The 24,926-nt window shown below is 69.4% G+C and overlaps 3 protein-coding genes and 1 non-coding gene across 4 annotated transcripts in view; 1 reads left to right on the forward strand and 3 right to left on the reverse strand.

Moving 5' to 3' along the window:
* The window catches only part of H696_03572 (hypothetical protein), a gene marked incomplete at both ends in the record, with an annotated part of 9,027 nt that extends 2,489 nt beyond the window's left edge, over positions 1–6,538 (reverse strand). Inside the window, 6 exons of the mRNA XM_009497441.1 lie at positions 469–4,361; positions 4,539–5,204; positions 5,301–5,310; positions 5,551–5,847; positions 6,015–6,420; positions 6,523–6,538. Of these exons, the coding sequence (XP_009495716.1) occupies positions 469–4,361; positions 4,539–5,204; positions 5,301–5,310; positions 5,551–5,847; positions 6,015–6,420; positions 6,523–6,538 (5,288 nt within the window). The remainder of the gene's footprint in view (positions 1–468; positions 4,362–4,538; positions 5,205–5,300; positions 5,311–5,550; positions 5,848–6,014; positions 6,421–6,522) is intronic.
* A 1,695-nt stretch (positions 6,539–8,233) lies between these two features.
* Positions 8,234–13,578, reverse strand: H696_03573 (hypothetical protein). Its single transcript, XM_009497442.1, has 10 exons — positions 13,511–13,578; positions 13,192–13,386; positions 12,588–13,007; positions 12,140–12,348; positions 11,820–11,946; positions 11,063–11,603; positions 10,036–10,895; positions 9,288–9,743; positions 8,886–9,093; positions 8,234–8,760 (listed from the first exon to the last, which is right to left on the reverse strand). The coding sequence occupies exons 2-10, from the start codon at positions 13,363–13,365 to the stop codon at positions 8,267–8,269; spliced, it is 3,489 nt and encodes a 1,162-aa protein (XP_009495717.1). The 5' UTR covers positions 13,366–13,386; positions 13,511–13,578; the 3' UTR covers positions 8,234–8,266.
* Positions 13,579–16,474: 2,896 nt separating this feature from the next.
* Positions 16,475–16,547, forward strand: H696_03574. The gene has a single exon. It is a non-coding gene; the product is annotated as a tRNA-Ala (tRNA).
* A 253-nt stretch (positions 16,548–16,800) lies between these two features.
* Positions 16,801–24,865, reverse strand: H696_03575 (hypothetical protein). The gene is made up of 7 exons (XM_009497443.1): positions 24,397–24,865; positions 23,596–24,217; positions 22,908–23,364; positions 19,576–22,720; positions 18,491–19,208; positions 17,859–18,303; positions 16,801–17,708 (listed from the first exon to the last, which is right to left on the reverse strand). Exons 1-7 carry the CDS (start codon positions 24,690–24,692, stop codon positions 16,843–16,845), a joined length of 6,549 nt encoding a protein of 2,182 aa, XP_009495718.1. The 5' UTR covers positions 24,693–24,865; the 3' UTR covers positions 16,801–16,842.
* Between the last annotated feature and the right edge of the window lie 61 nt (positions 24,866–24,926).

Genomic DNA, 24,926 nt, shown 5'->3' on the forward strand with positions numbered 1-24,926 from the left:
TGTTGCTGCTGCTGCTGCTGCTGTGCCTGGGCTTGGGCTTGAGCCTGGGCCTGCGCATGGGCCTGGGCCTGCGCATGGGCCTGGGCCTGCGCATGGGCCTGGGCCTGCGCATGGGCATGTGCATGGGCCTGAGCCTGAGCATGGGCTTGCGCGTGTGCTTGCGCATGCGCCGGGGTAGATCCCGCATGATGGGGCTGGCCATGGGCGGCCGGGTGCGACGGGTGCGACGGGTGCGACGGATGCGCGGGGTGTGGCGAGGGAAGCTGAGACGGCTGGGTCTGCTGCTGCATGCTGCCATAGCCGGCCGAGGTCATGCCCATTGAGGGGTGCGGAGAGGGACCTCCCGCGGGGCCAAGACCACCCGGATGCATGTGCCCATGTGCACCTGGGTGCATTTGCCCATGCGCGCCAGGGTGCGGCGACCCCATGGCTCCGGGCCCGACAGCTGCCGAATGCTGGTGGACATACTGCTGTGGCTGCTGCGACTGCGGTGGCTGCGGCTGCTGCGGCTGCGGCTGCTGCGACTGCGGCTGCTGCGACTGCGGCTGCTGCGGCTGCTGCGGCTGTGACTGGGCCATCGGCTGCGGCTGGCCCGGCATGGAGCCCGCATGGCCGGGATGCCCCAGATGCCCGGCGCCGGAAGCCGCGCCACTGCCATGCATGCCTCCATGCGCGACCCCGTGCGCCCCGACCATGTGCATCGGGGGCTTTGGTGGGCCGGTCGGCCGGCCGGCCGACATGGAAGCTGCAGCGGCCGCCGCCGCTGCCGCCACGGCCTCCGATGCGGACGAGGGTGGCGGCTGCGGCGCCGACTGTGCATATCCATGGTGGGGCTGATGCTGCGGGTGATGGTGGTGATGATGGTGGTGATGGTAGCCAGTCGGGAGGGAGGGCGTCCCGCGGAGGGGCCCCTGCACCGGGGACATCGGGCCGCCAACGCGGATGTCGGACGCGGCAGCCGCCGCCGCCGCAATCGCCGACTGCGCGGTCGCCGGGCCGGCCGAGGCCCCATCCAGCGGACGATACCCAGCACCGGGATGGCCGGCCTGTGGTCCGGGCCCGCCGGGGCCGCTGCCGCCGCCGCCACCACCACCACCGCGAGAAGGCCCAGCTGGAGGGCGTCCAGGCGCGTTGGTTGCCGGGCTGGCCCGCGCCGGGAACCCATGTCCCGGCCCCGGCCCCGGCCCCGGCCCGGCCGAATGCTCGACCGGAACCCCGGGCGCTGAGCCGCGCGGGCCACCATACTGGCCGCCGTATGGCTGGCCGGGACCCGGCCCGGGGCCGGGCAGCCCCTGCTGCGGGGGATATTGCCCCGGGAACATGGACTGCTGTTGGACCGGCACCGGGGCCGGCACCGACCCCGGGGGACCCTGCGGCGGGTACTGCACCGGGGCCGCTGGCTGCTGCGCCTGCAGCGGGATTTGCGACGGGGCCGCCTGTGGCTGCGCCTGCGATGCCGCCACCGGCACCGGCGGCGCCGGCTGTCCTGCCGGATATTGGGACGCCGGGACCGGGGCAACCACCACCGGCGCGGGGACCGGACCAGCGGCCACTGGCACCGGGACCGGGGCCGGCGCCGGTGGCATCGGCTGCGGGCCTGGGCCCGGGCCGGCGCCGGCACCGGCACCGGCACCGGCACCCATGGTCATGTCCCGGCGGTTGCGCTGGATCAGACGCTGGAAGATGCCCACCGAGCTGGGCGACAGGGTGTACAGGTCGCCGGCCGGAGCGGCCGTCGCCCCGGGGCCCGAGCCAAGCATCAGCTGGAGCTGCCGCTCGGACAGGGCATTGGCCTGGCTCAGGGTCAGCAGGGCCCGACGGGCCGAGTCGGCCGCCGCGGCATGGTGCGACTCGTGCGCCTCCGGCGCCAGGAGCACCGTCGGCATGTCCAGGCTGCCGGACCCCCGGGGTAGCTCGGCCGGCGTGCCGTCCACCGGAACACCGATCGGCGGCCGGAAGAGCCGAGTCACCCCGCGCGGGCCGTCCGCCAGCGACGCCTGCGCCAGGGCCCGCGACAGGAGCAGCCCATTGCCGACGGTGGCCCCGCCGGCGTTGTCCGCCTCCGGGGGGCCATTCTCCAGGGCGGTGGCCTCACTGAGGAGCATGGCCAGTGGGTCGGCTCGGGCGCCGGCGGCGGCCGCCGCGGCAGCCGCAGCCGCAGCCGCGGCCGCGGAGGCCGTGGGACGACGTGCCACCCGGGCCCCACCGGCCCCGGTGTCCGTGGCCTTGGTGCCAGGCGTGGCCCCGGCCCGCGCGGTCGTGCCCTTGGCCGGCGCCGCCGGGGTCGTGCCCGCCGTGGCCGGCGCCGCCGGTCCCACTGCGCCATACTGCAACTGCCGAGGGCAAACACTGTCCGTGGTTCCCGGGCGCGGGTGCGCCAGCCGGCGGACATACGCATCGAAGTCCGCCGGCATCAGGGCCCCGAGAACCTGGGCCGGCTGCGACCAGGCCGGGTCCTCCAGCCCGGCCGACATGGCGAAGTCCAACAGCCGTGACGAGCGCCCATGCGGTCCGGACAGAGTCCCGGCCGCGGTGCGCGTGGGGACCAACATTTCGGACACGGTCTCCAGCCGGACCAGCTCCGACACCGGCTGGCCGGCGGCGTCCAGCAGCGGCGCCGGCGCCGGTGTCGCCGGGGACCCCAGCTCCGGCAGGACAATCGCAGCCCCGGCCCCAGGGGCCAGGGGCGTCGGCTGCTCGGGCTTCGGCGCCAGGGCAGCCGGATCGGCCGGGGCGACAGCGGCCCGGGGGGCAGCCGCCCCGGCCGCCGCCTTCTTGGTGCCGGCGCCAGTGCCTGGGGCAGCCGGCCCAGACCCGGGACCACCCACGGCAGCCACCGGGCGCAAGCCGGTCAGGTCACTGAGGCGCGTGAGGACCGCCGTCGGGCCGGGAATCAGACCCCCGGCCGCCAGCGGGCCATCAACCAGCATTGCCGACTCCGGGCCCAGCAGCCGGGTCCAGGCCCCCTGCGCCGAGCGGGACAGCTCGAGCGATCGCTCACGGAAGGTGGCAAACCCTTGCTCCAGTGGCCCGGCAGGAAGCTTCACCTCGCCCGGGCCATCAGGCCCCGGGACGGCCTCCGGGTGCTCGGACGCCATCGGCACATCGGCCGGGGCCGGGGCCGTCAGCGAGGAGGAGGAGGATGAGGACGAGGAGGAGGAGGAGGAGGAACCCTCGGTGGAGGAAGACGAGGAGGACCCGGAGGAAGGGCCCGCCTCTTCCTGGATGAAGGCTCCGCCATGGCGCAGGTTGATCGACTGCCGCAGGGACACATCAAATGGATGCAGGGACACCTGAGACCGGATGAGGGCAAAGCGCGCGGCCAGGGCCTGCGGCAAGAGCTTCGGCACCCCGACCAGGGGCTTGTGCGTTTGCTGCCATTCCCGCCCGGGGAAGAGACTCTGCCCGAGCTGGGCGTCGGCCGTCGAGGACCGGCAATCGCTGAGGGTCTGTGCCACCAGCGGCCAGTCGAAGTCCAGGGCCAGAGCTACCTCCATGAGCCGGGCCGTCTCGGCGAAGGACAGCCCACTGGCCAGGGCCGCCTGGAGTTGGGCCACCGGTGGCAGGGCTACCGGGGCCGATGAGGACCTGGCACCCGGCGCCGGGGTCGTCGTTGATGACGACGACGACGACGACGACGACGACGATGATGATGATGATGATGATGGCGATGATGATGATGATGATGATGGCACCGGCGACGGGAGGAGGCGCTTGCCGCCGATCAGTCCAGGGCCGAACCCCAGGGACGAAGGGCGTCGCAGACTCTCGGCCATGGCAGTCGACCGCAGGGCCCGGCGCAGGCCCAGGCGCTCGGCCCGACGCCGGAGTGCCCGGCGGAATACCCCGGGCAGCGGCAGGCGCGACCGGTGCAAGCTGGCCGCCCCGCGGAACAGCCGTCCGGCCAGCAGCCGCGACGCCGGCAGCAGGGCCAGCCCGCCGAGCGGATCGCCGACGGTGCCGCGATCGGCCGCCGTGGCAGGCGGCTGGGGCGGCTCCACCCGAGGTGCATTCCAAACAAAGGAATCCACCAGCTCCTCGGCCGGAGGCCCAGGGGACCCGCGCTGGCGAGCCACCGCGCTGGCCAGCACATCCGGCGCCAGCAACCCATCCGCCAGGTATGTCAGCGTCGGGGCCACATACTGGCCGTCGGTGGCCGGGTCGAACGGGGCCATGGCGCCCCCGGCAAAGAGGACCCCGCACACCCGGTGTGCCGGGTGCCCGGCCGGCACCGGGATGCACAGGGCCTGCCGCCGGGGCCCCGGGCTGGTCAGGTGAAAGCGCCGGGCCGCGTGCGCCAGCAGCCGCGCCGCATGTCGCTTCCAATGGCGCTCCTGGGTGAAGTCGTATGCCATGGGCTCCTGTCGGGTGTGCGAAACCCGGTACACACCGGGGGCAGGCGGAAGGGGCAACCCAGGGCGGCAAAGGTGTGGCGGTCAGGCAGATGATCAGGCAGTAAATGGGGGCACCGGCTGCCACAAAAAAAAAAAAGGCACCCGGGCCGGCGCAGGCACATGGCCCGCAAAAGTGGCACGCACCAGCTCGTCCAGCAGGAAGTCCCAGTGCGACCGGGGCCGCGGGGGCTCCGGGATTCGACGGAGCTGCCGAGCCGACCACCGGCCGGTGGCCCGCTGCAGCGATTCGATGCGCTCCAGGACATAGGTGATGCGCCGCTCGGCCCGGGCGGCGGCCCAGTCGGTGCTCAAAACCGCGCGCTTGGGATTCCGCAGCAGGAGGAAGTGCGGGTGGTGCACCGACAGAGACTTCCATGCCAGGGCGTAGGGCGAGGGAGTGGGAACCGGTGTGGCACCGGACGCCGTGGAAGCCGCTCGCGCCAGCACCCGTGCCAGGGGATCCCCCCCGGGCGTGGAGGAAGTGCCTGCGGGCGTGGGGCCAAGCGGGCCCAGTGCCTCGAGGGCCTGGCCCAATGACGGGCCGAACTCCAGTCGCAGCTGGGTCTGGTCGTCGGGCGTGAGCCCGGACCGGCTGCCCTCGGCCGGCTCGCGCAGCACGATCCCCCCGAAGGTGGCGGGCTCCGGATCGGCCGCCGGGCTGAGAGGTCCCGACATGGCCGACACCCGGGCCATGCTGGCCGACGCATGTGTGGCAATGGCCTGATCCAGCGGCGCCGAGTACCGGGGGGCCAGCTGCTGGCTGACCAGGGAGCGCGTTGACCGGTCGCGGCTACTCCCGGCGAGGATCGTCTGTCGAGCAACGGGAAGCGGAGGAGGGTCAGCCGGGGGCGGAAAAGGAAAAAAAAAAAAAAAAGATGGGACCCAAGGGGGCGGACACAAACGCACGTGGAGCATGCTGCCGGCGGAAAAGCGCAAGGGAAGGCAATGTGCGAACATCGGCCATCAGTGTTGGGCCATTGGTTTGACGGTCGGTTAACGGAGAGGAAGAGAAAATGGCGGAAGAACCGGAGGCCAAAGGAAAAGAGAGAAAGAGAGAGGGAGAGAGGGAGAGAGGGAGAGAGGGAGAGAGGGAGAGAGAGGCCGGGGACAAGAAGCAGATGGGGAAAGGGCAGGCGCCATGAGTCTCTGGACACACCTGCCGAACAGCCGGGAGAAGTGCGCATCCGGGAGAAGCGGCTCTTCCAAGGGAGGCGTCAGCCTCGTGCCTGTTGGGCCGAGCTCCGGCGAGGAGCTGAACGGCGAAACCGGCGACTCGTCAGGGCCCGGGGCCGGCGATTCGTCAGGGCCCGGGGCCGGTGACCCGGTGGGGGTCCTGGCCTCCGGAGGAGGAGGAGGAGGCGAGGCACGCTGGGAAGTGGCCTTCTGGCAACGGGCACCCCGACACACAGAACTCAACTGCGCCATGGAGTGCTGCCGCCGGCGCCAGAGGAACCTACACCGGGCGGGAGAGGGGGAGGAGGAAAAGACATGGGCAACAAGAGCGGAGGAAGGAGGTAAGAGAGGGGAGAGTACTGGACTGAAGGGACGGAGGGAAGAGGGAGGAGGGGGGCGCGCCCGCGCGCGCGCGCGCGGAAGAAAAAGTAAACATGACTGGCGCACCGAATGTGAGCATCAAGGGCCACCAGGACCGAGGCGGCCGGATCCGCCGAGGTGGAGGGCTTGGTGGGAAAGGGAAGGCCGAGGTCCACATCGCTGCAACCGGGAGCCGAGCTGTCCGGCGAGCTGTCGCCACTGTCCCGGCCGTCGGGCCCGGCGCGGTGCGCGGTGGCCGTGATGATGGTGGCCGCCGCGGTCACCGGGTCCGGCAGGGCGTCAATCGAGAAGAGACCACCCACGGCACCGGCAACCGCGGGACCGGGGGAGGGCGCACCGGTGGACGAGGACGAGGAGATACCTGCGATGGGCACGGCGCCCGGGGTGTGAGACTCGGAGATGGCCGCCGGACCGGCGGCGGCAGCGGCAGCGGCAGCAGCGGCGACGCTGGAGTTGCCAGGGAATGAGGTCACTGCGTCTGAGCACGAGCCGACGGCCGGTAAGCGAGGGTTTCCGGGGGACATTTGCCGTGGGGAAGGCACCGGGGCGCCAGGCGAGGGGGGCACACGCGCACCTTGCATCTCAGCCATGGGGAAAGGGAGGGTCTCGGTCGGAGGGCTGGCCTCTCGCGGTGCGAGCCGCGCGCGGGCGTGTGTTTGTAGGGGTGTGCGCGCGCGGGCGTGTGTGGGTGGGTGGGGGGTGGGTATGTGTGTGTGTGTGTGTGTGTGTGTCCGTCGGTTGGCTCGGAGCTGGGCCCGGTCGGAGGGAGAGGAGAGGGCGCGACCGTTCTCCCGGACGTGACGCCACGGTCGAGTGAGAGGGATAGAGGTGGTCGGGCTTTGAGGCAGCATGTGTGCATACACAGGGAGGGGACGATGGGAAGAAGGGGGAGGGAGGAGGAGGGAGGAAGCAGCAGAAAGTGAGTGTCGGCCCGAGACGAGCGAGGCAAGGCGAGGCAGAGAAGAGCAGGACGGACAGTCGAAAAGCGCCAGGGGCGGGAGGGAGGCAGGGGAGACGACAGACCGGAGAGGGGCAAAGTAGCAAGGTGCAAGAGGGGGGAAGGGAGAAAGACAGAGGAGGAGGGGGGAGGAATGCGAGTCGTCCGAGGGCGCTCTCGGTGGGTGGAGAGCCTGGCTGGTGGCCAGGGGCGATGGAGGGGGAAGAGAAAAAGTCCTGCGACCGTTAGGCCGGCAGAGAGAGAGGGAGGGGGGAGGGGGCAGGGAAAGGTCCGGTTGGAAGGCGGCGGAGCCCCAGGCCGGAAAGACAGACAACAAGAGGCATAAAGAGAGCCGGAGAAAGAGCAAGCCAGCCAGAGCAAAAGCGAAAGGGAGAAGGAGCGCGGGCGGGGGACCCGGGGGAACGACTCCGGCGGGTGAGGTCCCGGGGAGCGCGGCGGCCAAGCGAAAATGGGCAGTCCCCTCCCCGCCAAAAGGCGGGAGACGCGCGCGGACAGGCACAAATGTTGAGGGTGGGCATTTGGGAGTAGCGGTTATTCTGCCGGTCTAGAACAACCCCCAGGGGTTGGAGGGCAGAGGTGAGTATGCGCTTTCCTGTCACGTGGGTGTATACTTATTGTGGGTATTACGAACTGGGCTCCCTTTCCTGCTGCTATTGTTGTTATTATATTTTTATTTATTGTCCCCGCCCGTATGCCGCAGCCCGTTGTCGGTGGAGGAACAGCCAGAGATGGGTGCGCCCAGCGGAGGGTCACGGATTTGAACCAAACCGAGAATCAGCACCCCACCCCCGCGCGTTCGCCCCGCCGAAAGCCGGCATCTCCCATTCCGGCTCACTCTCCGGCGTCCTTTGACTCCCATTGGTGCCCCCCCCCCCCTGGCATTGGCGCATCTTCGCCCCCCGTCCTCGTCCCCTTTCTCGGACATTGCCTCCCTCACTGCCTCTGTCCAAAAGTACTCCGGCTGTGCCCCTCTGGGGCAAGGCGAATTTCTTCTCAGCACCCCCACCCGGGAGTGCTTGTCTTTCTGTGGCCGCGTGGGTGGGTGGGGGGGGGGTGCTGCTGTGTCCCGTGCTTCGGTTCCGAAAATGTGTGTATTCAACAAGGACAGCGGCAGATATGTGCGTGTACACGCGAGCGAGCGAGCGAGCGAGAGAGAGAGAGAGAGAGAGAGAGAGAGCCACATATGCAGGGGGAGTAGGAGGAAGGGAAACAAAGAGAGAGGGAAAGAGGGAAACATGGGCGGCCGCGGGCGGCCGGGCGGGCGAAAGGTGGGCCACCGCGCGCACTGGTGTGCGCACACGACACACTCCGCCATTTCGGGATGCGCCCAGCCCCCCCCCCCCCTCCCTGGGGCCGCGGATTAGGCCCAGGCGTCGCCGGTCCAGCCCATCCGGTCGCCGATGGACCCATGCCGGCCGGCGGCCCAGATGGTCTCCTTCTCGAGCTGGGCATCGGTCGGCCGGAAAAGGCTGCACCAAGTGGCCACGATGACATCCGGCAGGAGAGAGGCCATAACCGTAACCAGGGCCATGAGCCAGACGGTGGGCGTGGAGAAGGCGGCATTTGCGGCATCGGCGAACTCCGGGAAGATGAGCTGGAAGATGAGCGAGCAAGCGAAGAACAGGACGATACTCAGCCAGAAGGACATCCACATGGGCCAGGAGTGGGCATTCACCGTCAACCCCCAGCGGACCAGGACCAGGAGAACCACCACCAGCGAAGCGACTACGGTGCTGTACCAGTACCCGGCGCTGAGACCGTAATTGGTCCCGGCCACTGCACTGGAATGAGCCACGGGCGACACGCCAAGGACTACGTCCTCGTAGAAGAAGAAGTAGAAGCAGACAGCAATGACTGTGCGCAGAAGGGGGGGGGGGGGGAGGGGGGGGACAGGTGAGCAGGAGGGCCGGGGCATATCATGGGCCGGGGAGGGAGCAAGAGCGGGAGAGTGGGAGACACAGGGGAAAGAGCCAACGCACTGCCACTGTGCAACAGGGCCGACAAGCCGTATCCGGCGATGAGCTTGAAGTTGAAGAAAATGTCCTTCTTCCACACCTCGCGGAAGAGCTCCGGCTTGGCCTCGAGCGAGGTGGCCGGGAGGTCCCGGTCAAAGGTGGCCAGGAAGAAGGGCGGCAAGCTCGTGAGGATCAGGTTGAAGAAGGTGATGATAAGTTCCTGGTAGACGGGCTGTGGGGGGGAGATGTGCAGGATGTGTGCATGGACCGTCAGTACGGCTGTGGGGAAAAAGAGGGCGTGGCCCCCGCCCGATCAAACTCTCCAAAGGAGATGCCCGCCCGCGGTGCCGCGGGACGACGGCCGGAGCAGCGAGCAAACATAAAGAAGAGGCAAGGAGACGAGGAAAGAGGCAAACCAGCGCGTACCTGCGATGACCAGCCATTCATGAACCCATACCAGAACTGGAAGCCAATCATGGCCATGTTCTTGTAGAAGGAGTAAACAATCAGGTGGCCCATGCGCATGTAGGACCACCGCCCGTGCACCAGGAGCAGGCGCTTGAGTGCGCGGAACTCCTTGAATGCATAGTCCGACGCCCGGACCGCCTGGGTACCCTCGAGGCCGATGATGCCGACACCGATGTCGGCCGACTGAATCATGGACACATCGTTGGCACCGTCGCCAATGGCCAGGCACACATCGCCGGCGCGCTTGCGCACCAGCTGCACCACCTGGGCCTTCTGCAGCGGGGTCACCCGGCAGCAGATGACCGACTTGCACACCTGCCCCAAGCGGTACAGCTCATCGGGGTAGATGGCCAACGCATGGACCAGGGCCGCGCCGGTGATGACCAGACAAAAGGCGTTCTCATCGACGATGGGCTGATGGTGTGTGTGCGCGCGCGCACGCACAGACACGGGCACACGCACAGACACACGCACAGACACACGCACAGACACACGCACAGACACACGCACACACACACGAGCGGGCGGGGGAGGGAGACGGAGAGGGATGGGCAGAAAGCAAAAGAAAGGAGAGCGTCGATCGGCACAGTCAGTATCAGCATAGGGAGGAAGGGAGTGAAAAAGAGGGGGCAACACCAGGGCGATGCCCCGTCGCCAAGAAGCAAGCGGAGGGAGGGGCAAGAGGCAACCAAACACCGAGACATACCAGCGGCTCCTCCATGGCGTTGGACAGAGACTCAAGAGCGTAGGAGCTGCTCAGGGACACGGACTCCAGGACCGCCTCGGCGGCATTACGCCGGCGCAGCAGCAGCCGGTCGCGCAGGCGCCGACGCTGCCGGTATTGCTTCTCCAGATGGGCCACACGCTTGAGGGCCGTCTGCAGCAGGGTTCCCACCACATCGGCGTCCTCCGAGGAAATGGCCAGCAAGTGCATGGTATCATCAATGAGCCGGGTAGACTGGCCGATGGAGATGGCCGTCTCCAACTTGTCGCCCGTCAGCATCCACACCTGGACCCCGGCACGCAGGAGCTCGGCAATGGTCTCGGCGACATCCTCCTGGAGCTTGTCCTCGACGGCCGTGGCACCGAGCACATCCAGGTCCACCTCGATGGTCTCGCACACCTCCATGATGCGCTCGTCACGGTCATCGAGGCTGGTTTCGGCCGTGTGGTAGCGAGCATCGAAGTCGGCGAACTCCTCCTCGGACAGGGGGCGCTGGGCCACCAGCAACGTGCGCAGACCCAGGCGCGAGAAGTTTTCCACATCGCGCTGCAGCTGCTCCCGTGCCGTGGTGTCCTGCATCAGGGTCGACCGCTCGATGATGATGTTGTCCGCGCCCTTGGTGAAGAGCCACAGCGATTGGTCCATCGGGTCGCGCACGATCACCGACATGCGCTTACGCGTGGAATTGAACTCCAACACACGCAGGATCTGCCAGGAGACCGGCTGGCCGAAGTATGACACCGCCAGGGAGGTGGACTTGCGGCCCTGCAGAGCGATGCCATTCTCCCGCAGGGACTCCATGAGTGCCGCCTCATCGGGTGAGTCGCCCTCGTAGACGATAGCTGGTGTGGGATACGGCGAAGCGGGGGGGGGGGGGGGGGCGTGTGCGTGTGCGTGTGCATGTGCGTGTACATGTGCATGTGCATGTGCGTGTGCGTGTACGTGTCAGGATGGAGTGAAGTGAGGGGGAAGGAGGGGGGAGGAGAGGAGGACAAAAGTGGCCACGTACACTCGGACCCCTCAACTATCGACGGCAGGACGGTGTGGCAGACGGACAGGGCCCGGGCGAAGGCGTGTGACCGGGCCATCTCCTCCGGGGTGGGGAGCTCCAGCCCGGAGGGGTACTCCCCGCGGAGGAACCGGCCGAAGGCCCCGGGGCCGCAGATGGCCGCGGCGGTCGGGTCGGCCGCCGCCTTGCCGGTGGGGGGGAATTCATCATGCGTACGGCCGCCGAGAACATGCCAGAAGCGCAGGCGCATGATGTTCTGGGTCAGGGTGCCGGTTTTGTCGGAAAAGACGCGCGTCACCCGGCCCAGGTCCTCGTTGAGATTGGAGTTGGTGGGCCGCATGCGGATCCCGTCCACCGAGCGCATTCGGTCATCCAGGAACATGAAGCCGGCCTGGGTCAAGCGGGCCAGTTCCATGGTCACGAACAGCGAAATGGGGATCAGGTAGGTGTACAGAATGAAGAAGGACATGGCGTGGTAGCCGGTCACCACCCAGACGGACACCTCCCAGTCGAGGTAGAAGGAGTACTGACCGGTCCTGATCTGTCAGGAGGGGGAAAGCAGGAGTGGGACGGGGTGGGACGGAGTGAGAAGGCGAGCGATGTGTGGTGGGAAGAGCGGCAGGCGGGATGTGGGCGGCAGGCGGCGGCGCCCGGGCCATCAGTAACAGCAACAACGATGACGATGGCAATGACAGCAATGACAGCAATGACAGTAGCGGTAGCAGCAGCCGCCGCAGCAGCAATGCCGGGCACGCACATGGAAGAAGGCCGTCAGAATGACACTCACACCGAGGACGATGAAGTTCAACAGGAAGATGCCCAGCACAAGCATGTTGAGCCGGTGCTCCAGCGTGGAAAACTTGAGCTTGGCGTCCTCGAGGTTCCTGCATGTGTGTGTGTGTGTGTGTGTGTGTGTGTGTGTGTGTGTGCATGGACAGGTGAGTGGGGAAGTGGGAGCCGAGATGACAGCGGTCATGGCGCGGCCGGTGCATCTGGGTGAGGGCGCCCCATGGGCTCACAGGAGACCCCACCGATGCCCATGCGAGGAGGGAAAAAGGGGCGGAAGGAACCACGCACAGCATCAGCTTGGTGTAGCTGCCGACATAGGTGACCACACCGTAGATGGCATCCGTGTTGCGCAGGGTCGAGCCACGAAGGAGCAGCTGATCGATGCCCAGCGGGATGGAGGTGAGCTTGGGGTTGTCCATCTCCAGGACCGCCTGGTACTGGTACAGGTTGGGGTTGTTGCGCTTGCCGACGACGCTGCCGGAAAAGGCCAGGGCAGACTGGAGGCAGGGAGGAGAGGGCGGTGAGTATCGCATGGGAAGGAGGAGCGGGAGAGGGGAGGGCAGAAGCAGGGCCAAGGACCCAAGAGACCAGGAGAGGCCCTCACGCTGCGGGTGGGGGAGGGGGGGGGGGAGAGAGAGAGAGAAAAAAAGGCAATCCCAGGGGATAGAGAAGGCCCCGGTGCATGCCTGCTCCGCCTGCTCCTCCTCCGACCTCGGCACCGCATCATGAAACATACCTCCGGCGTGAAGATGTCATGCACGGCCTTCGGCGCGGTGCGGCGTTTGAGATTGGTCTCACCGTCCAGATCGGCGGTGGAGATGTAAGCCAGGCCGTCGGGCGAGCCCTCACAAGCAAGCAGGACAACATCCGCCGGGAGCGGGTCGTCGCGGACCAGCCGGATGACATCGCCAGGGGCCAGGTACTGACTGCGGATCACCTGGAGCTCGCCATTGCGCACGACGGACACCGGGATGGAGTTGGCGGCCTGGTCGGCGCGGTAGCGCTTGTAGTCCTCCACGGCATCCTTGATGGCCGTCACACCGAGGACAATGGCCAGTGGCGTGAGCATGTTGGCCGGGTTGATGGGGGATGCGCCAAGCGGCAGGACACTGAGGATGGCACTGAAGAGGAAGTACAGGTTGTAGAAGCGCCGGAACTGTTGTGGGTGTGGGGCGGCGGGGGGCGGGCGATGGGAAGGGAGGCAGCAAACGTCAGGACTGACGGGCGAGGGGGGAGGGGGGGGGGGGCGGAGAAAGAAAAAAAAAGAAAACCGGCAAGAGGCCGAGCGCATGGCCCCCGGGAGGGGCGCGAGCGATCGAGCCACACACAAACCGACGCACCTGGTTGAAGAGGTTGATCGGCAGGAAGGTCAAGAGCGTGTACTTGGTGGTGCGGATGTAGTTGGGTGACCGGCGCTTGGTGCTCGGCTGCGAGGTGCCATTGAAGCTGACAACCAGAGGGGGGTCCGTCACGGCCGGATCGGCGGCCGTGGCGGCCCGGTCATTTGAGGCCATTTGGGTGGACGGGGAGCGAGCCTGTGCGAGGGCATAAGTCAGCCAGATGGTGAGGGAGCGAGAGGAGGAGAGATGACCGCGGCGGCAGTGCGGCACAGCGAGCGGGGGTGGGGAGGGGGGGGGATGCAAGCAACAACAGACGCACGTCGGAACGCGTGGCACGGCGATGCAGGGGGCGGGACGCCTCACAGCACGCAATCACAGGAAGTGAAGGGTGGGTGTGGGGGGGTGTCGGGTCTCCGATCCGGCGGAGGAGGCAAGTGCGCCTGGCTGGCCTGGGAGGACGTGTGTGTGTGTGTATGTGCGTGTGCGTGTGTGCGTGTGCGAGTGCGTGCGGTTGAGAGGGGGAGGAGGGGAGAGTCGCAGGGGCGATCACCTCAGGGGGAGGGGGTGGGCGGGGGGAGGTGACTCGATGCACGGTGCCCAACGCGCTGGGCGGCCCCAGGGTGGCCTGAGAAGAGTGTGCGTTGGGGAGAGCACCCACAACACAGGGGGGGGGGGCGCGGGCAGCGACAGAGGAGGCCGAGTGGGCCGGCGGGATCTCTGTCGGGGCCGGGGGGGGGGGGCGGCGGGGCGGGGGCCAACACGGCCACCGGAAGGGGGGCGCGGGCACCAAGCAACCCGCGGGGGGCGGGCATCCTGGGACGAGGCACCCCTCTGGCCCCCCAATCCCCGGGCGCCGGCCCGGACGGGGGGCTGATCCATTGGAACGTGGCTGGCCCCCTCCTGGGTTGCCCACTTCCCCCTCCCCCCCCCCCGGGGGGGAGGCGGGCGCGCCCGGCAAATGCTCTCTCCCTCTCTCCCTACCGGGGACTGAAACATTGTCAGCTGGGTTTGGCGCTGTTGGGCTCATGCGCCGCGGCCCAGGGCGCATGCGGGAGCGGGTTGTGCGCCGAGGCGGGCGCCAGCTATTCGTGCGCCCTCGGCCGAGGCCCCGCCGCAGGGAGACTTGGCCCAACCGCGCGGGCCCGTGGCCGGGGGGCGCCCGGTGGGTCGTCAATGGGGCGGGGGTGGCCCCGGCCAGCCCGGGGCGGCCCCCCCCCCCCCCCCGCCGCCCCCTCCCGGAGAGGAGGCCTCGCAATATGTAACGGGAAGACGACGCACGCTGTTGGTGGTACACGGACCCGACCCCCTTCTGTTCCCCCTCGCCCCCCCCCCCCCCCCCTGCCCGGCGGGGGAAGGAGTTCGCTGGCATCGCCCCGCGCGCTGTTGGCCGGTGCCGGTTCGCATGCCGGCGCCGGTGCCAGACTGCTTTTTGTGCTTCTTCCCGGTGCGGACCTTCCCGAGCGGGGCCGCGTCTCCTGGAGGGGGACAGGGGCGGCGGCGACATTTCCAGTGCGATCTGCGAAGCTGCTCGCGGGCCGACCCTCGCAAGAACGGTCACACGTCGATCACTGGCAAAAAGGGTGCTGGCACCCTTCTCGCCGATATCATGCACGCGCCCGCCTCATGAGGCGGGGCACATTCTTTGGCGAGGGCACGCACACACGCAGCCCCCCCCCCCGCCGGCCGGCCGGCCGGCCGACCGGCCCGCCCGCACGACGGTCAATCGCCTTCCCACGGCAACACGCTCCCGTGCTCGGGGGCCTCCTGCGGCTGGTGGCCCGCGGCCGCCGCAGTGGCAATCCTCCCGTGGCCATGGCTCGCGCGATCCCGGGCCGGCCGGTGTATGCACATATATCTTCGTCGGGGCCCGGACGCGGCCTGCGGGCGGGCCCCGAAAGAGGAGGGCTGGCCAGCGGGCCGACGCGGGACGCCGGCACGGCCGCGCCCGTGTGCATAAATTGCCCTGCTTGCGCTTGGCCCGGGGGCGTGTGGCCCATCGGACTGGGCCTGTCCCCACCCCTGTGCCTCCCCCCCCCCCCCCCCCCGACTTGGGCGCTCACCTCAGCAGAACGAAGCATCGAATCAGGCAGGTTCCGCCCGGCCCGGCGGTCTTCGGCCTGTCGGGAGGGAGGGGAAGGGGGGGGGGGGGGGCGGGGGGCGTAGGTTGGCTGGCTTCTCCCCAGTCCGGGGATCTGCTCCTTTCCCGGTTCCGTTCCCCGGCGTCGGGCGGAACTATCCTTCGGCACATGCAAAAAGCCGAGAATATATATATTTAACGCAATTTATCAAAGCCCCTGGCTTGGGCCCACTGTCCTCCCCACGGCCAGCCCGAAGAGGGGAGGCCTTTTTCTGGGCGGGCGATATTCGCCTGACCAATAGCTGGCCATTGGCAGATCACAATTTTCGAGAAGACATCGCCTCCCCGTCTGGCGTGCCTCCCGGACGCGTTTGCGTGAGGATGTGCGCACGTGTGGGGGGGGGGTGCAAGCAGGCAAGCAAAGACACACACACACACATACACACACACACGCACGCACGCACGCACACACGCACACGTACACGCATACGCACATACACACGCGCAGGCCGGCCCTTGGGGGCTGGTCGTCCGTTGGAGGGTGCCGATTGGCTCCGCCGCGCCGGGCGCCTTGGCTTGCCTTTGGCGCAGTGAACTCCCGCGTTCCCCCGCCCCCCCCCCCCGGCTTTTGGCGGTGCCCACCATATGGGGGGAGGGGGGAGGGGTGCACGCTCTCGGTGTGTCTCCTCAAGTCGTTAACCTTCCGGGCCTGGCACCCCGTCCCGGGGGGCATATGGGTCCCGGCCCGACCAAGCGCGCTCCCTAGTCTTCACCCCCCCCCCGGGGGGGGGGGGGGGGCCGAGGGTAGTGCTGAGGATCGTCGGGTCTCTGCGCCTCCCGCGCCGCTTCTTCCCGAGAACCGAGCTTCCCGGCTGGGGAGAGAGAAGCCTGTGCGGTCTGTTCCCTGAGGACGGGGATCATTTGTTGGGTGGCAACAGGGGGGAAGGGGGGGGGGGGGGCGAAGAGGTGCAGGGGCATGGACACATCTCCCTGGTGGATGATGTGGGGCGCCCGTTCGCTTGCCCTCCCCGCAAGAGGGGCAGCGGGCGGGGGTGCCCTGGCTGCCGCGGGCAGGATTACCGCAGGGCGTAGGGCGCCGGAGGGTGATCTCGTGCACATGGATAACGATAATGCCATTTCGGCAGTCACATGGTGATATCATGTACTATAAAAGCCAAGCTCTCTCCAGCACTTTTCATCCAAGCCGGGGGCGTAGCTCAAATGGTAGAGCGGCCGCTTAGCATGCGGCAGGCAGGGGGATCGATACCCTCCGCCTCCAGTTTCCCTTTTTAAAGGGCCTTCACCTTTTTCCTCCAGGAGTCCAGATTTTCGGGAGAAAGACAGCGGAGACGCGTCCAGATACCTGCCTTTTTGTGGCATCCGCTGCGCCCCATCATCTCTGGCCCTGCCCCGCGTCTCGGGAGCGGGGGATGTGTTGGCACAAAAACAGGAAAAGGGGAGGAAACAAAAAAAGGAGGCAGGTCCCGCAGGACTGGCATGTGTCGAGATTGTGCATTGGTCTTGCCGTGGCCCCCCCCCCCCCCCCTCCGGGGAGGGACACACGTGCACGGCATTCACTCGAAGAGGCAGGCACAGGCACAGCCGGCCACCGGGCAAAGGCGCCGCACGGGGGTCAGGGCGTTGCTCCCGGCCCTGCCGGGGTGCTGTGTTTGGAAGAACCACCGGACCATGTGCGCGCGGTGGCCGCCATGCCCACAGGCCAGACACACAACGACCAGCGACCCGCGCACGGGTGTCCGGCAGACCGAGCAACAAAGTGCTTGGCGGCGTGAAGGGCAAGGAGCCGCAATGTCCGCCGGGGTATGTGCCAGTGGGGGCGAAATGCCGGCGGTCGCGTCGGCCGGCACCGCCGAAGTCTCGGTCGTGGCACCTGGCAGCGGCAGCCACGGTCCCCGGGGCCAACCGGCACTGCTGGCGCCCATGTGCGAGTCAGTGCTGCTCAGCAGGTCGGGCCCATCATCCGAGACGTCGCCCCAGACACCGGGCGGGGGCGAGGATGACGGCGACGGCGACTCGGCAAAGGGTGGCGGCGGCGGCGGCGGCGGCGGCGGGGGCGTTGGTGGCAGCGGTGGTGGCGGCGGTGGAGACGACGGGGAGGAGGGAAGCCGGGGCGGTGGCAGAGGAGGCGGCGGCGGCGGAGGCGGCGGGGGCGGCGGCGGCGGTGGCCCGGACAGCAGCCGCGCTGCGGCAGTGGCCTGGCTCGCGGCCCCGGCCCCTGGAAGGTGCCGACCAGAAAGCCCCCGGGTCGGGCCGTCGGCCGGGGCCAGCAAGCAGGCCGCCAGGTGAGACTGGACAAAGTAGCTGGACAGGATGCTCAGCAGGTGCAGGGCCGACAGGGTGGCCGGGACAAAGGCCGCCTCGCCGGGAGGCTCGGCCACAGGCACCATGTCGCCGGTTTGCGGCGCGGCCCGCAGGAGGACTGGATCGCGGGGCGGCGCAGGAGAGGAAGGAGGAGGAGGAGGAGGAGGGGGAGGGAGAGAGGGGAAGGGCTGTCAGCCATGTGGAGCATGTACCAGGGACGAGGAGAGAGTAGAAGGGGGGGGGGGCCTTCCGGCCGGAGGAGACGCACAGAGCCTTGCAGGGGGCAGGTCCGCGTCATTGCCCCACCAACACCAACCATCCGACCGGAGGAGGTCCTCCTCGCGGACGGGGGTCAATGGCGATGAGGGCGCCACGGCCGGGGTGACCGGCGCTGTGGAGGCTGTCCGAGAGGCTGGGACTCGCGCCGACCGGGGGCCCTCGCCCATGTCGAAGGGGCTCTCGGTCGGCATGCCGGTGCCAGGGTCGGCACTGGTGGCCCGCAGCGAGTGCAGCACGGCCGCCCGCGGGCCGAGCGCATGCCAAGCCGCCAGGATGTCCGAGTACCGGGCCTTGGCGCGGTTGAGGACCGGGGCCAGGTCCGGCGGCACCCAGCTATGGTACCGACAGCGTTGGGCTCCGAGCAGGCGGTAGGGGACCCGGTCGCTCATCGGTTGGAAGGGCTCGAAGCCGGCGTTGTCATCGATGTCGAAGGACTGCAAGCAAGGTACGCATACCCAGTCAGAGGCCAAGCCATCACGGCAGGCGGATGGGTGGGTGGGTGGGCGGGCAAGGGGAAGGAGCGAGGAGGGGGGGGGGGGCGGGAACCGGGTCGCCAGCGTGGGGCCCCAGTGGCCGGGGCATATGCGGCCACGAGGCAGCAAAGGTTGCCGCTGGTCGTACCGTGTCCAAGAGAGAGGGGCTCGGAGCGGCCGAGGACGCTGGAGCTGGCGGGTCGGGAGCCGCGGTGGCCGGGCCCGAGGCCGGGGCCGGTGCCTTCGAGTCATTTGCCGGTGTCGAAGTCGGCACCGGCGCACCGGCTCCCATGGACGGGAGGAGGAGCCGGGCGGCGCCGGTCACGACGCCAGCCACGAAACCGCCGCCTCCGCCGCCGCCGCCGCCGCCGCCGCCGCCGCCACGGGGCAGGGCCGCCGCGCTGGTCGGCGCAGTGGCCGGGACCACGGTCCCTGCCGATGAGGAAACCACCGACGGTGGCCCGGCCGACGAGGCGGGTGGCTGTGGGACATCCACGGGGGGCCCATCGATGGCCGCGCGTCGGGGACCAACAGCCGGCACCGAGGGCCGGAGTAGCACCTGGGCAAAGTCTGGCGCCACAAAGTGGACCTGCCAGTGGTGCAGTCGGCCGCGAAGGGCGGGTTGCAATTCCGGCACCGCATCCCCCTCGGTGCCGGTGGTCGGCGCCAGGCTGCTGATGAGGCTGGGCTTGAAGGCATCGCCCAGGTGGGCCAGCGCCTGTGGCAAGGTCGGGCTCTGGGCCAGGACGTCCAGTGCCCCGAGGTCCACCGCCCGGTGCGGGTCGAAGGGGGGCTCCGGCACCGTCAGCAGGCAGGCCACCAGACCGAGGGCCACGGCGTCGCCGGCGGCTGCCAGGTCGGCGATGCTGGGAGGTGGGCAGGCGACAACAGGGGCGGCGCGTGGGGAGTACATAAGTGCATGCATGGGTATGTGTGTGTGAGAGAGAGATAGGGATAGAGAGAGTGAGAGAGAGTAGGAGTGAGAGAGAGAGTGAGAGTGAGAGAGTGAGAGAGAGTGGGAGTGAGAGAGTGAGAGATTGAGAGTGAGAGATTGAGAGTGAGAGATTGAGAGTGAGAGATTGAGAGTGAGAGATTGAGAGTGAGAGTGAGAATGAGGGTGAGAATGAGAGTGAGAATGAGTGTGTGTGTGTGTGTGAGAGAGAGAGAAAGCATGTGTGGGAATGAGCGGGTGAGGTGGCCGCGGCGCAAGGACCACTGCCCAGGATGACGCACGCCTCCCGGATCAGTGTGGCCCCCATGATGTCCAGCACCTCGGCCCCGGCGCCGGCCTGCTGCAGAGTCGGCAGACCGCCGGCACTGCTGGCTCCCAGGAGCAGGGCATCGGAGCGTTGGGCATCGGCGCGTTGTGACAGGAGCCCGCTGGCCGCGGCCAGCGCCTGGCCCAGAGCCCGGTGGTTGGTGGCCATGGCGAGGCCGGCATTGCGGGCACAGCTCCGCGCCAGGGCCTCATCCAAGTGGGCATGGTGCCATAGCAGTCGAGCCCAGGCCAGTCGCGGGCCATCTTCCAGGTCCTCATGATCGTCCTGATCCTCATGCTCGTCGAGGTCATGCTCGTCCGGTGCCGAGCGAGTGGCGATGTCGGTGGCGGTGGTGGTGGTGGCGGCGGCCATGCCGCGCGCCAGTACTCGGGGCAGGGACAGCCGCCCGAAGGATGGCAGCCGCGCGCCGAAGGCCAAAGCCTTGCGGTCGACCGGACGCCGGGCGGGCGTCGCCGAAATGCCCGGCTCGGCCACCAGCGCCGGCCACCGGGCTGCCTGATCCAAGCTGGCCAGGTCCACCAGGGCCAGTGACGAGCTGGACCAGTGGGAATTCGGCCAGCCGGAAGTGGCGCTGGCCAGGGCCCCGGCCATGTCGGCCTCGGCGCCCTTCTGCAGGAAGAGCATCCCGGCCGACGGGCCGACCCCGGGGCCCGGCCCGGCTCCGGACCCCGGCGCCCCGACCGTCGTGGAGGAGGTCGATGAGGAAGCCCGCGAGGAGGAGGCCGTTGAGGCACTCGGCGAGGGAGCCCCACTGGGACCGGTGGCCCCGGTGGAGGCATATCCCCCGGGGCCGGATGGGCCCGAGGCAAACCCAAGCCCCGGGCCGGAGAGCGTGCTCAAGGTCTTGACCCCGGCCAGGGAATTCACCAGGAAGCCGCTCATGTGCAGTGGCGGTGGCCCGGGAACGCCCGATGTGCCCGGGCCGTTGGAGCCCCGCACGCGTTCCACCCCAAAGTCCCCGGCCAGCGAGAGACTGCCCCCGCGCCCGGGGAGCCCGACACTCGGTGGCCGCGAGGCGAAGGCCCCCGATGGCAGGGTGCCCGGCGGGGGGATGGCCACCGTGCTGGCGGCCGCCGTGGAGCCAGGCCGCGGCCGGCCGGCCGGCCCGGGCCCCAAGCCCAGAAGTGCCCCGGCCGGGTCGTACCCATGGTGCGAATACAGGTGCGCATGGTGCGTGTGATGGTGCGCATGATGGTGCGCGTGATGGTGCGAGTCGGCGAATTCCCCGGCCGGCGAATGGAAGGCCGACGCCGCTGGCGACAGGAACCCCATGGAGGAAGCCAGCCCGGAGACCACCAGCGGCCCCGGGGCCCCGGAGGGCACCTGCCCGGAGTGGGACCCGGGGCGTGTGCCGGCCGCCAGGTCCGAGCCCGTGGTGCTGCTGCCGGCGGCGGCCCCGGCGGCGGCTGGGGTGGCGGCATTCCCCGCCGGCAGGGCGCCGACATCCCCGGCACGCGGGACCAGGCCGGCAGCCGCGGCGGCGATGGTGCTGGCCGCCGTGCTGGCCGCCGCGGCCAATGACTGGGAGGCGGCCTCCCGCGCGGCCACAAACCGCCGCAAGCCATCCAGCGCCCGGGGCGGCTCGACCATCGGGCCGGCCACCGCGCGAGCCCGGTCGTAAACCCCCTGCAGGAAGGCCATCTGATCGGGGCCCGGGGCCGGGGGCCCAGCCAGGCCGGCCGGGCCCGGAGCCGGGGAAATGTCCGCCAGCGCGGGGATCCGGAAGAGGACCGGCGCCGCGAAGACCACCAAGCTGCCATTCGGGGCGAACACCGCGGCCGACAAGCGCGGGCACGGGATCCGATCATCGCGATTGAGGGCCGACGCACTGCCCAGGCCCACCCCCAGCCCGCCAAGCCCATGGAGGTGGGTGTTCAGCGAGCCGGACAGGCCGCCCGGCACGCCGAGGACGCTCAAGTTGCGCGCCAGCTCGGCCGTCTGCTCGGCCTGGCCGGCATTGCGCAGGGGAAAGCGCTGGCCGGCCGCCAGCGGCAGCAGCGACTCCTGGCGGAAGCGCCAAACCAGATGCTGGCCGATGGCGGTGGTGGCCGCGGCTTCGGCGGCCGCGGCCGCCCGGTCATCCCCGCCCGGGCCTTCGCCCAGGTGCCCGGGGGCGCCCTCCAGCGGGGCAGGCGGCGCGAAGGTGGCCAGCGAGGTGACCAGCTCCGCGCGCAAGGCCACCCACGTGTCGACCAGGGCCGCGAGAACGGCCTCGCCCGGCAGGCGTCCAAAGCGATCCGCCTCGCTGGCATTCGGCCGGGCATAGTGACGGTTTCGTTCGAGCAACCGCGCCAGGGCCCCCTGGTCGAATTCCCGCCATGCCAGGCACAGCCGGGCCAAGTCGGCCAGCAGGGACACCAGTCGGCTGGCTGCTCGGCCGGCCGCCGCCGCCGGGTCCAGCCCCGAGCGCCAGGCCGACCGGGCCGCCTGTCGAAGGCGCTGGCCCACGGCCGCGGTCAGCCCCTCGACATCGGCCGAGCTGGCCGGCTGCTCGGACACCGCGGCCGCCAGGAACCCGGCCAACGAGTCGCCCAGGACCCCGGTCTGCCCAGGGAGAGGCGGGACCTGCTGGCCACCGGCGCCGAGCCCCCGATCCGCGGTGCTCACAGACTGGATGGCCGTGCTGCTGTCGGTCTGTTGCAGGTACCGCAGCAGCCCGGGGAAGTGATCCGGCAGCCGGAGGGCCACGGCGATGCGTGGGATTCCGGCGGCGGCGGCCGCCTGCCCGGGCGCCTGCCCCCGGGGGGGATCTCGCGCACTTGTCCGGGGCCGCAGCCGCACGCGCAGCCCCCCGGCCCCGGGTTCAATGGCAAATGTCAACAGCCGGCCACTCGGCGGCAGGGGCATGTGAAGATCGCCGGGCTGATGCCCGGGTGCTGACACGGCCAGGGGCAATGGCTTCTGGCCGGGATCCCAGGCCGACTGGTGGGTCGGGTGATTGGATGTTGCATCCGAAAAGTGCAGGGCGATCGGCTCGAGAGGCGGGCATCGCGGCGCGCCGGCGCGCCGACGCCCGGCATCGGCCAGCTGCTGGCGGGGGACAAAGCGCCGGAAGGACAAATTATCCAACGAGTCGATCGACGCCGCCAGCATGTCGTCTTTGGGTTTTGAGGGGAGGGAGGGCCGCAGGGGGGGGGGGACCGGGGGAGGCGGAGGTCGCGAGTGTGCGCGCGTGTTCGTCAGATGCCCGGGAGGCGGCCGACAAAGGCGAGGCGGTCAGTCAAGCACATTCTCGCCGGCAACGGGAGCAGAACCCACGGGCCGGAGGGCCCGGCCAGGACGCACCATCCCCCAAGGAAAGCAGCGCCCCAAAGTGAGCCCGGCGACCGACCGACGCCAGCCACGCATCCCCCGGGGGGGCTGACCCGGCAAGCGGGTACCAGGCGGCCGGCACGCCAGTCTCCGGGGCCCAGAGACCAAGCGCATGCGACGTCAGCAGAGCCAGGCCCCCAGGCGCAGATGCACATGGCTGTGCCGCCAGCAGTTGCCCCGGCAGGGGGAGGCCCACGGCCCGGGGGTCAACCTGCACCTCGAGCCCGGAGCCCACATCCAAGTCCAGCGGGGTGCAGCGTGCCAGGAAATCCCCCGCCTCGAAGAGCGTCGTCCCGGCAGTGAGCTCTCCCATGGTCGGGCCCTCAAGCCCGAAGAGGAAGCGCACTGGGCTGCCGGCGCCGCCGGGCGGGCCGTCCCCGCCCGGGCCACCAGCCGAGGCAGCCGAGCAACGAACCGGCCTCGAGGTAAACTACGTACAAGGGGGCGGGGGGCGGGGAGGAGGAGGGAGGGCTGGTGTCAGTGAGCCCCAAGGACAGTGCTTTCCTCCTCTCCCTCTCCCGCTCGCTCCATGTGTGTCAGGTGGGAGGTGGGGAGCAAGGCAGGCAGGTGGGCAGCCGATACAGCAGGAGAGGAGCATGACACCAGCGATAAGCAGGGGAGAAGAGGCGGGAGGGGGGGGGGGGGGGAGTTGGCCACGGACCCGGATGTCCCACACGGCCACCAGGCCGTCGTCGTAGCCGACCGCCAGACCGAAAGGCCCGGCCCGGCCGGGCGGCAACCAGGCCGCACTGGCCACCGAGGACGAGGGACACACGGGCTGGCTGGCTCGGAGTTGAAGCTCCGCCAGCGACAGGAAGTCCACCGGCGAAGCAAGTCCACCGGCGAAGCCGGTCCTCGGGGCCCGCGGGTCCAGCAGTTCTGCAGTCCCATCGGCCAGGCCGATGGCCACCGGGAGCGTCTGCCCGGTGGTGTGGCTGACCGTCAGGGCCGTCACGCGCGGCAGGGGCCGGCCTTCGCGAATCCCGGCCCCGGGCTCCAGCAGGAAGTCCAATGTCCGGCCGGGCCGATCGACCTCCAGCAGGGCCAGGTGATGGCTCGTGGCCAGGAGTAGCCGCCCGTCCGGGGAGGCCTCCGTGGCAAAGAAGGGCGTATGCTTGATGTCGAAGAGGGGGTCCCCGTGGCGAGGCCGTGCGCAGATCGGCAGTGTGTGCGTGCTGGTATGCAGCGCCTGGAAGTCCAGCCCCGCGCCCGAGCCATCCTCCAAGCCGACCGGGCCCAGGCTGCTGAAGGACACCTCCAAGTCGCCACGGCGGTGGTAGTATCTGGCAGGGTTTTTTTTTTTTTTTTCGTTGAGCAGGTTCGTTCCACATGTCATGGAGTTAGGCCAGGGAGGGGCGGAACAGGGCAAAGGGAGGGGAACGAGTGCGGCGAGGGGGTGCAGCCAGGAGACAGCAGCAAGGCAGGGGGGGGGGAGCAGGCGTGCTGCATGCGGCTCGCGCACCGTGAGATGCAGATGCCGCGGGCGTCCGGTGTCCCGGTCCCATCCAGCTCCGGTGCCCGGGTCAGAGAGTAGGCCAGCTGCGGCACCGCGAGAAAAGGCTCGCCCGAGGAGGGCCCCGGGGCGGCGGTCAGCGAGAAGAAGCTGCGCGGCGGCCCGAGACCGCTCCCGGTGCCATACTCGGCTCCCGTGCCGAGGGCAGGAGGATGGGCCGACGCGTGGCCATAGTACAGCCGAGCGATCGGCACGGCGGGCAGGGCGGCCGGTGCCCGGGGCGGGGGATCCGCGCCATCGAGCATGCTTCCGGCCGCGGGAGGCCGAGCACAGGGAGGGGAAAGAGTGCGCAAGCGAGCCGGAGAGCGACGGGAATCGGGCGACGTCCGGAGGCCCGGAGGGGAGACGGACGCAAGCGGCGCAAGGGAGGCAGAGAGGGAGCGAGGGAGAGAGCGAGGCAGGAGAGCGAGGCCGGAGGGGGTTGGCTACGGGCGTGTGCGTTCGATCTAGCCCCGGCCTGGGGCTGAAAAACCCGCCGC

Source organism: Fonticula alba (genome assembly GCF_000388065.1).
Source record: "Fonticula alba strain ATCC 38817 unplaced genomic scaffold supercont2.5, whole genome shotgun sequence".
Lineage (NCBI taxonomy): Eukaryota > Rotosphaerida > Fonticulaceae > Fonticula > Fonticula alba.

Excerpts from the sequence above, each read along its gene's own strand:
- H696_03573 (XM_009497442.1), bottom strand. The coding sequence starts at position 13,365 with ATGGCCTCAAATGACCGGGCCGCCACGGCCGCCGATCCGGCCGTGACG. Across the intron at positions 12,349-12,587 it reads ATGACATCTTCACGCCGGAG|TCTGCCCTGGCCTTTTCCGG; the intron begins GTATGTTTCATG and ends CCCTGCCTCCAG. Across the intron at positions 9,744-10,035 it reads ACGCCATGGAGGAGCCGCTG|CCCATCGTCGATGAGAACGC; the intron begins GTATGTCTCGGT and ends ACACACCATCAG.
- H696_03575 (XM_009497443.1), bottom strand. The coding sequence starts at position 24,692 with ATGCTCGATGGCGCGGATCCCCCGCCCCGGGCACCGGCCGCCCTGCCC. Across the intron at positions 22,721-22,907 it reads GCTGCTTTCCTTGGGGGATG|ACGACATGCTGGCGGCGTCG; the intron begins GTGCGTCCTGGC and ends CAAAACCCAAAG. Across the intron at positions 18,304-18,490 it reads GCCCCTCTCTCTTGGACACG|TCCTTCGACATCGATGACAA; the intron begins GTACGACCAGCG and ends CCTTGCTTGCAG.